The sequence below is a fragment of the Triturus cristatus genome, chromosome 6 (genome assembly GCF_964204655.1).
Source record: "Triturus cristatus chromosome 6, aTriCri1.1, whole genome shotgun sequence".
Lineage (NCBI taxonomy): Eukaryota > Metazoa > Chordata > Amphibia > Caudata > Salamandridae > Triturus > Triturus cristatus.
Genome location: NC_140589.1, coordinates 1,482,337,158 through 1,482,349,644, shown reverse-complemented (window position 1 = coordinate 1,482,349,644; position 12,487 = coordinate 1,482,337,158). Strand labels below are relative to the sequence as shown.

Here is a 12,487-nt window from a genome sequence, read left to right as displayed (position 1 = left end):
TTTTGCCTTTTCACCACTATGTGTGGACTCACTAGTATTGGCTTTCTGATCTGCCCACTCACACATCAAAAGACTGGTATCTTTAAAGTAGTGGGGACAGCTTATGTTCAGCCCAAACTTTCTCCTCACTGCAAGGGTGATAACCAGATCAGGTGCTCTCACAAGGTAAGGTGCCACTGGCACCTTGTCGAAAGCGACCCAAATGTTGTCTGAAAGCACCCTACTAGATAAGAAGTGCAGCTACTGCACAGCAAACTTGAAAAGCCAGGAGAAGTCGTTGTGCAGCTGTTTGCAATGTGCTGCCATTTTGGTGTAGTCCTGCAGGCATGCAATTTCTACTAAAACCTGCTGAATACGTGCCCAATACCACAGGCACTGGACCTCTGTAGAGAGCAGCTAGGAGTTCATGCACCACTGATTTCTGCTGTAAAACACGGAGGTCATAATGTCTGTCCTAAACTCGATTGCAATATCTTGCTTCAGAGGTGGTAAAGTCTGAGTTCTAAACTGAAAGCATGCAGCTTCAGCTACAGAACGATGATGGGTAGGAACTTTTCCTGGCTTGGCCAGTGATATGGGACGATGAGCCTGGGAGCTGCGCCCTAAGTTATCTAAGGAAGAATCTAAAGTCAGCACAAAGAGCAGGCCTGGCCTCTGGAAGGAGAGTCCAATCGGCAAGTTACCAGAGCCACTCACCCAGGATAGTGGTTGAACGAACTGCACTTTGTCACTCCTGTGTCCCTCAACCTGTCGTCACTGTCTTTTGCTGTTGCTCGAAATGTAGACGACAAAACAAGAGGATGTAGTCCATAACAGCACCGTATATCGCCATTACGCAGGTCACCGGAACGGACGAGTTTCTGTGCTCTGTCTTCAGCTATGAAAGGCCCACCAGCAGACTCCAAAAAGAGTCCCACAGCAGGAGGTACACCAACTCCTAAAGGAACGAAACAAAAATGCTGCCTGCAAAGAAACATCATTCTTTAGAAGTTATTTTCTTAGCGCATATGTTCAATCTGAAGAATAGTTGCCTTTGGAGAGAGAAGCTTTGACCACATTCACTTTGACTGAGTGCAGGCTTCTAATACTACTCTATTAAATGACAGCAATTTTATACAGCAGCTGTGAAAAATGTACTGGGGATTCACAGCCTGACTGACTAATGATTAATGCACGTGAATCTATGAAAGATACCACGTTAGAGAACACTGCACTGGCAGCTGGAAAACTTCAACAATGGTCAAAAGAAACATCCATAGTTATAATAAAAAGTGCCACTTAGTGATGCCACAAAAGCATTAGAACTTCAAAAACAAGGTGAAGACATGTTTTGCTTTCACTTGAAATTGAGACGCTAGTTTTTGGAATAAAGTATTTGTGATTCCCACGTAGCTATACAGTGAAAAATTGAAAGTGGCCAGATTCTAATGCATGAAGTGCTGTCAACTCATTTATACTGCCCATTAAAATTTGAGCAACTGAAATCTTAATGTTTGACACAATAGATTTGTAAGCAAAGCTAATTTTTGGGATAAATATTTAACCACTGTTGATTGGAGAATATGAAATCTTGATTTTTTATCAATACCCAAACATAAAAATGCTCACAAATTGGTATATTTTGAATTACAGTCATAGCCTTTATAGCAGTACACTAATTATTGGCATCAGCCTCTGAGGGCTTAGTGGGTAATACTGAATGACAGTGCTTGTGCTCCAAAGAAGCCAATTTATATTCAACACTTGATAATCCAATTAAGTGATGAAGCCTTACAGTCGAGGCCCTACGGCAAGATGTCATGTGTTCAAAGGCAGATACCCAGCCTGCTGCTGGCTCCATCCTGTGTGCCTTCAATAGCTATTGGGTTGGAGTTAAGATGGTACTGGCTTCGTTGTTAGTCAAACATCCTTCTAAAATGATCACGGGATAGTCTAATAACCAGATTCAGAAGTCACTATGAACCAACCATGGTGGACTCAGGAAATAATGCAGGATTTCACATAGGTGCCATCACAGAACGGATGCTTTAAACCCCCAATGCAGTCAATACAATGAAATGCTGGTATTCTGGGTATTTGTAGCCCACAGAGACCTTGGTGATTAATAATAATCTTCCAAGCCCAGGCAGCTGCAAATACTGTATTACCTGTAGCAGTACAAAGGGCCATGAGCCATCATGAAACAAGCAATTCCCTTTACAGAGGTCTGTAAAAGACTGTATGACATTACAAAGAATATGTTTACAATGCATGCCTTTACCACGCATCCTTTACAACGCAATGCCTTTACCACTCATATACCTTTACAATGCATGCATTTACAATGCAAGATAAGTATATATAATGCAAGTAAAGCCACTACTTGTGTGCGAGACCCTCCAGTCCCCCATATTTGTAAATTATTTTACATAGCCCCCCAAACGCCCCCTTTTTAAAATAATTAAACAAATATGTTTTTCCTTTTAGAGATGGAAACTCCCCATCCCCCCTTTTTTGTACTCTTACCACCCTATTCCGTTACCCACCCCATACCCCTAAAAATACCTTTACCACTCTATAGCCTTACCCACCCCTAACACCTAAAAACACTGTTAATATCCTATACCCTTATTCACACCTAAACCTTTAAACACCCGTCCCACCCTATACCCTTACCCACCCCTAATCCCTAAAAAAAATACAGTTACCATCTTATACCCCTACCCACCCCTATACCCTAAAATCACCCTTACCATTCAATATACTTACCCACCCCTAAACGTTAAAAATACCCTTGCCACTTTTTACCCTTACCCACCCCTAAACCCTAAAAACACCCTTACCACCCAATATCCACCCCTACACTCTAAAACTACCCCTACTACACCATACCATTACCTAACCCCTTAAACCCTAAGAAACTTACACTGAACTCCTACCCATCCCTAAACCATAACAAGCATTGGCATAGCCAATAGGTCTCGCCTTTGGGACCTTATAAAGTAGTTAGCAATGCAGCAGTTGCATAACTAAATACTTATAAGGTCCCAAAAGCGAGACCTATTGGCTATGCCAAGCGGCCGCGAAAGTGATCGCAATCAAACATCAAAGCGGCCGTGAAAGTGAAAGTAATCTAGGCCAAGCGTGGCACGCGCGCCCGCGCACATGCACTGTAGCTCTAGGCTGGCCTGGTAGCACTTTTTGGAGCACTCTCAAAAAGTCTCGCCAGACCAGCGCATGCGCTGGTTCAGGTGAGACCTAAAAACACCCTTACCACCCTATGCCCTTACCCACCCCTTAAACCAGAGAGAGAGAGAGTGTGTGTAAGCGCACACACCCCTTAAATATGATTACCCTTCATTATAAAGACATATTTGAGGTAAAGGTATATTTGTGCTGCAGGATGCATGGTTAAAGGCATCCTGTTGTAAAGGCTGCCTCCCATGGGAAAAATAACCCAGCAAAGGGTTAATTCCATTACAGGGTTAACGCACTATTCCCATGCACCGGGTGAGCTGCTGGATTTAAAAGGCAGTGGAAAGCAGCTTAGTCTGCAGTTTATGAGCTGACACTCGCAGTTCCAGAGAATAGCTTGCTCAACGAAGCACTGAATGCAGAATATTGTTTTCTCTTCACACCTATCCATTAGTCACCAACTGCACCAAAGTGAAAGGAACTTAGGAGAGGATATAAGAGGCTTTTACAAAACAAGTCTAGTAGATTTGCAGCTCACCCACGTTTGCCTATAATGAAGCTAAAAATCATCTTTCCTACGTGGCATTTAAAATGAGTGCATCTGAAACTGGCCAAGAATGGAAAGGGGTGTTTGTCCCACTGGAGACCCCGCTAAAGTACCCATGTAATGCCTTGGCTGCACCCCCCCCCCACCCCTCCTCGAGGGTGTCCTGTTTATTGTTGGCACTTTCACCGCGCACAGGTTGTAGGGCGTTTTCTGTCCAGGCTTATGGGAACCAGTCCGTCAACAGTGAGATCCTGTCGACCTCCTGACCAACTTCAAACCGGAAACAAGCCCAGATCCCAACATATACATATCACAGTTTAGCAAGGTTGGGATCTTGGGGAACAGACAGCGTTTAATACAGACTTCCGTTCTCTCATTCCATACATTCGGATGACCCTACAGCTCAGTGATGCACATGACATACGCAGTGCTTAATTCGAGCCGGTGGCTGCCGTTAGAGGCTACCGCCAATCATGCTGCGTGCAATGGGGGCGGGGTAAGTGAGCGTGTGGTGGGATCAAAGGCTCAGCTAGAAAAATAATATATTCTATAACATTTTTCAGTCTTTCACCTTCAGGTAACTAGGTATAAATTAAAGCACATCTTAAAGAGAAATAAATGCAAATTAATCAGTGGGAGATGCACTATCATACATTATGAAACCTCTTAGTTAATACACTGCAGAGGTCTGTGTCTGTAACCAGAGAGCAAAGAATTGAATATTGGTTGGTGTAGTGGAGAACCTTAACTTGTGTCCGAGGTCCCAGTCTGTGACAGGATGCAGTGTGAATATGCAAGTCATTATTTTAAATTTGGATTACACACAGTATAATAATCAGCTACAAAATGTGCAAAAATGTTTGCGATAAAAACGTGCTTCTAAAATATAGATTTGAGTTACACCCACACTGTACATAGTGCAACTTGTTTAAAACCTGTACTTTAAAAAGCACACACTTCACAGCTCGGCTGGTAACATGCAATACCACTCAAAAGAATAAATGTGTATCACCAGGAAGCTTCAAGTGATTCCAACAATGAAAGTCAATATCGGCTTCCAAGGACCCTTTGCACCTGCAGATTCAAAAGTTGTGCACATCCACATTTCTTTCAGGCAAGCAGGCATCTCGGCGAGGGTTGCTGTCAGGCCCTGCCTCGGTTTCACAGCACAGGAGACTCCAAGGCTTACTCACACTTCAATTGAAGCATTTCAGCTCCAGGAATTAAACGTCCTGGGACGGTTGTCTTTTTCCAAAAAGGAGGGGGAACAGTTTTTCTTAAATTAAAAAAATATGGGCACGTCGTGCCCCTCGATCCCGCCCACATCGATTACAGCATGAGGCGCCCATGCTAACAAATCCGATCAGGCGGAAACTCCCGATTGTTGAAGCCAAAAATGGCATTATTTTAGCGGTCTCCTGCCTAAAATTGACTGTGCTTCAATATAAGTGATTGGGGAAAATGCATTCCCCCCAATTTATTTCTTAAAGTCTCCCCCTTCCTCGTTTTGAACTGTTGGCATGTATGGCGTAAGGTGGATTCCAGACTGCGCAGCCGTGGTATTCGGCACGCCTACATTTAACGGCGCCGGCCGCGCTGCACAGGCACGTATTCTTTTACAAATTACGCTCTGCACGTGCGTTTTTTGCGAAACTCTAGCACCAGGCTGGTGTTTTCAGTTCACAACATGGAACATTGGAACATTGCCTCTGTTGCGGGGAATAGTGCTTCAGCAGCATTTTCCTTTCTGCCCACTCGTGGCGGACTCTGTCCTCAACAACAATTATCAGGCCATTGGGCCAGTCAGGTCAAGCAGAACAAGGGATCGGAAAAGTCCGCATGACATACTCACCGAGGCACAGTGAATTCCTCTATTCAGATCTTGCAGCTCAAACATGACAGCTTTTATCTAAAACGAACGATTTGCAGCTGAAATAAAAACCTTCGGTACAGTTGCCATTCACTGCCGCTCTTACCTTCAGGGTCGAGAAGCTTGGTCAGGCCAAGGTGTTGCTCCGCAAGGTTGAAGGCATTTTGCAGATTGTAGTGCGCGTTGGATTTTTTCAATTTATCAAAATCAATTAAATCTGGCCTGTGATAAATTAGAAGATATAAAAAACAGACAGAGCATAAGATTTAAAAAAATCCCAAACGGTTCTAACATCAATTCAACATAAACACACCTTTTATAATGTATTAAAGGAAAAATACACCGTCCATGTGGCAACACTGGAAACAGAATCTCAGTAAACCAGCGAAAGCTATCAACTGGGAAACCTCTGCAAAACCCTTGGTCACAGGTTCAAGTCCCAGCAAGGGTGGCTGAGCACTTCCCCTGCCAGATGTCAATAATTGGATTGCTTATTTTCATTTAACAAGTTCAAAAGTAAGGTGTTATGACAAAATGACGCTTCTATTCCGGAATATAATTTGTATGATGATAGTGGCATCTTATTGAATTTACTGAATTCCAAATACTCGAAGAGCCATACATACCCTTGGGACCGTTCATATGAAGATTAACAGATGTGGTCTTTAGCAAGTTTATTGCAAATGATGTTTGGGTGGCAAGACATGGGCACACAGCACATTTGTCAAATATTTACAGAGCTTTACATGTGCATATGTCAGTGAAAAGTCAACGGGGTACAGAGTGCAGGGTTAGACCTGTGGTGGGGGCGCGGGTAGGTGGAGTAGAGAGTTAAGGGTATAAATAGTTGTGTGTTGGGGCTTTACTGTGACAGCAGGTAGATTTTTAGTGCTCAACTGAACTGTACGAGAGTGGAGGTGACTTTGGCCTTAAGAGGCCTGAACAGCTAGGAGTAATGAACGTCGAGGGGGGCGATAGGAGGTATACCTTGGAGCAAGAGGGTGAAAGGGGTGGGCAGGCGGCATGTAGCCAGCTGCCTTTCTGTTAATGGTTTTTAACACCCAGCCGCTTCTTGGGTACCCTGAATTTGGTAGGCAGCCATCCAACCTGGTGTCTGTGAAGTACGATAATTCTTTGTGCGAACAAGTAGTACTATAATACCATCCGGGCTATGGTAATGATTTTATCAAATGTACAAAAAGCAAACTGGGGTGGCTCGGTCAAACTGTTCTACGGCTTATTTTTAACCAGTATATTGGCCAAACGCTCAGCTGCATGAAAGAGGTGGCACCGGCTGGTTTTCGTCTCAAGCTGGAACAAAATAAGACATTAAGGGAAAGGCAAAATGGAAGGGAGGGTAGTGGGGACCGGAGACATGGAAATAGTTGAGTTCTGACTTTCTAGAGTTGAAACTAAGAGACGAACCAGTCAGTGTAAAAGGACCGTGGGAACATCAGACATTTTAGGTTTTAGGGGAAGCCTCGAGTGAAGAAAAAGATGGAGAAAAAGGATTTGTATACTATTTCCATACAGACGGCAGGTGGAAGATATCACTAAGGGAGGTGGTGTACAGGGGAAATACAAAAGGTCCCAAAATTGAACCCTGAGGCTTGCCAACTGGCAGTAGTGTGTACACTGAAAATGAAGAACACCAGTTCGCCTATACTGAGCAGCTGGAGAAAGAGGAAGAGAATAATTTATATATTATACCCATGACATCTTGGACGGTACATGCAGCAAGCACGGTTAGGAGGTCAACTGTGTTAAAAGCCTTTTTTGGACTTGCTATTAGCAGTCCAAACGATACATCTGGGTACGAAACTAAGTTTAGGCATTTATTTGGTTTAAATAGATCTTGCCCACAACTTGGTCTAGCATTTTCAGTATATTTAAAAAAACCTACATGGGGTTAAGAGACGAAATATATTTCAGAATAGAGGCAGATCACTTTGAGTTCATCTATTTCTTCAGAATCATATCCATTTTAAACACATCTCTTCATTCCCTGCAAATTAAACTCTTGCTTGCATTGGAAGTGAATAAATGTTGCCTCCTCTGTGGTTGTATTAAAATAATATGTTGAACATAAAAAGGGAAACATTAATCTGTCACAGTACCAAGTGCTGCAACAAATGGTTTTTAATCATTCCAACACTTCAAGCTGTGCCCTGAGACGAACAATGGAAAAACTGCACACGGAGAAAGACCAGAGTAAGGAAAGTTCAAAATATCACACGTGCTACACTTTTTAAATGGCCGGTGGATAGTGCACAAGGCACTTACCTACCTGTGTTTGTGTATCAGTGCGTTGAAAGCCATTCCATCCCTCCAGCTAGTGGTGAAGTTGTGGATGTTCACGTTGGGATAACTTGTCAGCAACAAAAAAAAAAATAATACAGGTCAGAACCAGATTCATCATACAACTTCCAGTGAAGAACAACTGTCCACTGCCACCTTGTGTGGTTTGTAAATGCAAATGCAAAAATACAGACACCATCAGCTTTGAGTTTGCCATACCCAAGGTTATTTTCTTGTACAGGGGTGATCCTCACATCCTCAAATTATTAAGTACAACAAACATATGAAGATGAACCCATAAGACAGCATTAAATGCCTCCATCATTTTTCTGCAGTATTACAGCTGAAATTTCTAATCCTTCCAAGATTGTATATCTTTATTCAATATCCAACCAAGTCAAAGACTAGAACTCTTAGTCTAGAAAAAAGCTTATATATAATAAAATGAAAAAGTAAATTACCGTCGAATGGGATAACAGTTTGACAATGAATGTGCCAACAAAGTTAGAAACTAACCAACATGATTCTACTGCATCGTTTTGTAACCACAATTGTTTTGTTGTTTCTGTGATTATACTGAGACAGTAAGTGGAGCACTCTTTGGACGTGGCATAGAAACAAAACAATACCGGTGAGTGTGAAGTTATTCCAGTAACATTAAATGTAGTGGGTGACGGGGATATTTAGTTTGAGCCAATCAGACATCGAAAGCGGTCCGGTTGTGAAAGACAACTTTGAACATACAGTGGGCTTAGAGACCACCCACTGTTTAATTGTTTACCACTAAGTTGACTTTACTTGCACATTAGCTTCTTTTTTATTCAGTGCCTTGTTTGGGCTTGCCTTCAACTTTGTGTTTGTCCCTACCCTTGAGTGTAGCAGTTTTACTTGCGTCCTTCCACTGCTTACTTTTCAGGAACATTTTTCTTTTCTGTTAAGCACTCCAGCTGTCTCCCTCGTGTACTTCTTTTGCCCCCCTCCAACACAGTCCATGGTTCTCTTTTGCATCTGTGTGCTTTTCCCCCTGCTCCTTCCTCCCCCGTTTTGTGCTTGCCCTTGTGTGCTTCGCCACAGCATTGCTTTCTCACTCGTGTGTATCACCTTGAATGCTGCTTTTCCCATACACGCCCACTACCCGTTGCTTCACCCCACTCCCCAGTGGCTGCCCCGTACCATCCTGCCACTCCCTGTCCCTTGCCCAAACCTTTGTCTTTTTTAAAGTAATTGCGTTATTTAATTTTGCAGAAGACTAGGCATCAAACTGCTTCCTGGTGCTTCTGCTTTAAAAGCACATTAGTGCTTCTTTTCTTTTAGTTTTTATTTACAGAACACGCAAGGATCAATAAATAAAAAATGGCACCCGCGTCATTATGTAGGCACGCATGGGTACCTACAAAATGGTGCAGCCATATCATTGTATCTTTTTATTTATTCATTATTTCAAGTTAAGCTTTTCACTATGAAGCACAGTGTCTTGCTAATGCTGTACAGCATGGCCAAAGGGCACTGGCAACTCCAAAATATCCAAAATGCAAGAGCTACTGGCTTTGCCAATGCTCATTTTTTCTTTTTTAGTCGAGCCCCAAGCAAGGAAACAAAACCATCATTGTCTGGTTATATTATAATCTCCACTTATGCTAATGTTGTGTGTGTTTGTAATTAGTGGCCTTTGATTTTTTTCCTTCTTCAAACCAGGTAATAGAGTTGCTGATTAATTTACTGCTCGATGTCCTGCCTAGAATTAGCAGAACCTGTAACATAAAAAGCATGAAAAACTTGTTGTGTGTAAAGGCACTCATAAAAGACTTAACTGCTACAGTAGCAATAGATTAGTGTTCGCAGTATACCTATAATCTGGGTAGAGCCTCTTACCACACCGTAAACAAGGATGCACACCGAAAAGAAATCTACATTCTGTGTTTAAAGTTTTGTTTTTTGAAGAGTCTCAGAAAAAAAGCTGATATGCTAGTTGTTGGTAAGAAAGCCTATTCTATACATAATAGTTATTACATTTTTCAATTCGGGTAAGAGACATGTTTGCATATCCCAAAATCACTACAATGAAATCTTTAAACTCTGTAAGAAGAGCTTTCTCTGTAATCCTTTAATCCACACTCACCCAGCTGTCTTCATCTGGCACCACAGCAGCAAGGCATCCTTGGCAGATTTCTTTTCCTTGTTGTCCTCAGTCTCCACGCTGATGTCTTGGATCTAGGAAGAAGAGCGTGGTTTGAGCCAAAGGTGTTTCACGCCTACCCACTTCCATGTGCAAGAAGGCGAGGACTCCACCAAGAACAGTGATAGGGCTGCTCATCAGTACGTGGCTGAGCACAGAGAGCACTTCTCGGACCTTAGACTATCATTCATCACTTGGAAGAATAAACATCAGGCTACCTCCATGGAGCATTATAAAAGAGTAAGGACATTTTTAGCAAGGTGAGAGACCTTCTCAGTAGCCAGCTTTAAATTACCCCAACCCTGTTCTGATGAAAATGGCGAAAACCTGTACTTTTAGGAGTTATTCATGAGAGTTTTTCAGAAAATTAGATGACATTTCTGACACATTTAAGAAAACACTCGTTCATACAGGTGCAGCTAACACCAGCATAGAATACTTCTCTCCGCTGGGTCAAACCACCTGTGAAGCCCACTCTCAGGCTTTTAACAAGATGCTATGACCTTGCCCTAGGATAAGCCGGTGCCAGCATCTGCAGTCATGTATTCCTTTTACTTCTCTGCAGAAACAGAGTGCAAGAGGGCGTGACTTGTCAACGAACCAATAGTAAAACACAGTCAGGAGTCAAGAACATTTACAACTACATCGAAGCTAAATATGTGCAGGTATCCTCATACATTTTCATTGAAGATATCATGAAAACGTGACTGAATTTCACTGTCCACACGGTTGAAGATACTAGCTCTGCCTGAACGAATGAACAACGAGTGCATACAAAGGATTCCATTTCGGGGTGCATATGAGCCAAATAAGGAAGGTCACGCACAATGTTACAGAGGACCATTCTTCTCCTGTGTCCACTTCATTAAAGACAGCAAAAGATGCCTTCACCACAAGCAAGATTACAAAAAATGTAATATTAACACAATAGCGCGTGCACAGTGCAACCATAGGGAAAAACACTTCAAAAGAAAGGGATTAAGGAAAACCAGCTGAAGAAGGCAGAGAGAACAAGAATTTAATTAGAATATGGATGTGAGAATAAAGAAACAGACCTCGAAAGATCATAACATGCTCAGAACACAACTATAATCAAAACATAAAATTAAAAAACATATATGTAAACAAAAAAAATAATTAAAGAATACAAAAGTCCACATGATTGTAAGCATTCCATGAAGAAGAGATGGCAGATTTGGAAAACAACGGTGCAACTCAGAAAATAAACATCCATGTCTGGAATTTGGTATATAAAGGGCTGTAGCAAGAGCAGTAATTGTGAAGGAATGGGAGGGGAGCTGCCAAGTGCACGGAGAGATGCAAAGCACTTCTGAGCAAAAACATTAAATTCACACGATGCTATCGCCAATGAGAATGAACAATTCGTACAAAAAATCTAACCAACACCATAGGTAACATGAATCACATTCTAATGCGACTACTTCTCATGGAAGTATGCTGCATCGAAGAGCAGACTTACCTGGAACCGGAGAATGATGGTCCAGATCAGACCCAGAATCAGCCTGTGGTTCCCGTCCACTATGTCATGCGACCCCATGTTCTCCAAATGCACCCGCTGCTCCTTTAGGAACTGCAGGGCTTTGTCCACGTTCTCCAGGCAGTGGATGCGCATCCTCCCCTTGGTTGGCTTGGGCTGTTGGTTAACAAGCAAACATTTAAAGGGGTGATCGGAGACAGTTAGTTCCTTTATGAAAGGGTAGCGATTTGAGTGAAGGAGCAAAGCTTATTTTTTTTTAAAAGGCCAATTAACCAATTTAAACTGTGTACAACACTGCTGCCTTTTGACTGGTTTACATAAGACTGAACATCATAGGTAATCAATCACTCCAGTTTAGAGCAACGTTTTCACCTTTCAATTTCTCCTAAATCTTTCTCATCAGCCTAGGACTCCTGTACTTGGGGATTAGAAAAGGTCTAAGCAAGCTGATAAATCAATGGCAAATGTACAACACAATGAGACTGCTCTTCGAATAGGTTTGGCTGCAACTTATAACTCACAAGCTAAACAACATGCATACACGAGTGTATCCCACGCTAGCTTTTTTGTACAACAAATTTCTCTAACTGGACGACAGCCTCATTTGCACCATCTAGAATGGCTTCATCTGCAGGCTTTGCTACATATGCTAATAGTGGAATACAGTGAATGATTTGCTTTGATATGAAGGTGCTTGAAAATTGGAGACTGGACCCAATGGAGACATCCCTTAAACCTTTGTACAGTGGATTCGGTAACTTGGTGAACACTGCAGAGTGTAGTGCACGTAGATACCACTTGGTGCTCCATCATCTCTCAATACAGAGTAAAGTAGCCAGAAAACTGAGGGCATTTTCAGGCCTACAAACCTCATTTATTTCTGCACTAGCAAACTGCAACCAGAACACATAACAGATACTCTAA

The 12,487-nt window shown here is 42.3% G+C and overlaps 1 protein-coding gene across 2 annotated transcripts in view; it reads right to left on the bottom strand.

The window, feature by feature from the left end:
• Positions 1–12,487, bottom strand: part of SPTBN1 (spectrin beta, non-erythrocytic 1) — a 543,544-nt gene that overhangs the window by 187,225 nt on the left and 343,832 nt on the right. For both annotated transcript variants that reach the window (XM_085612597.1, XM_085612598.1), the window contains 4 exons: positions 11,546–11,719; positions 10,009–10,100; positions 7,879–7,959; positions 5,698–5,813 (listed from right to left, as the gene is read on the bottom strand). In XM_085612597.1, coding sequence (XP_085468723.1) covers positions 5,698–5,813; positions 7,879–7,959; positions 10,009–10,100; positions 11,546–11,719 — 463 coding nt within the window. The remainder of the gene's footprint in view (positions 1–5,697; positions 5,814–7,878; positions 7,960–10,008; positions 10,101–11,545; positions 11,720–12,487) is intronic.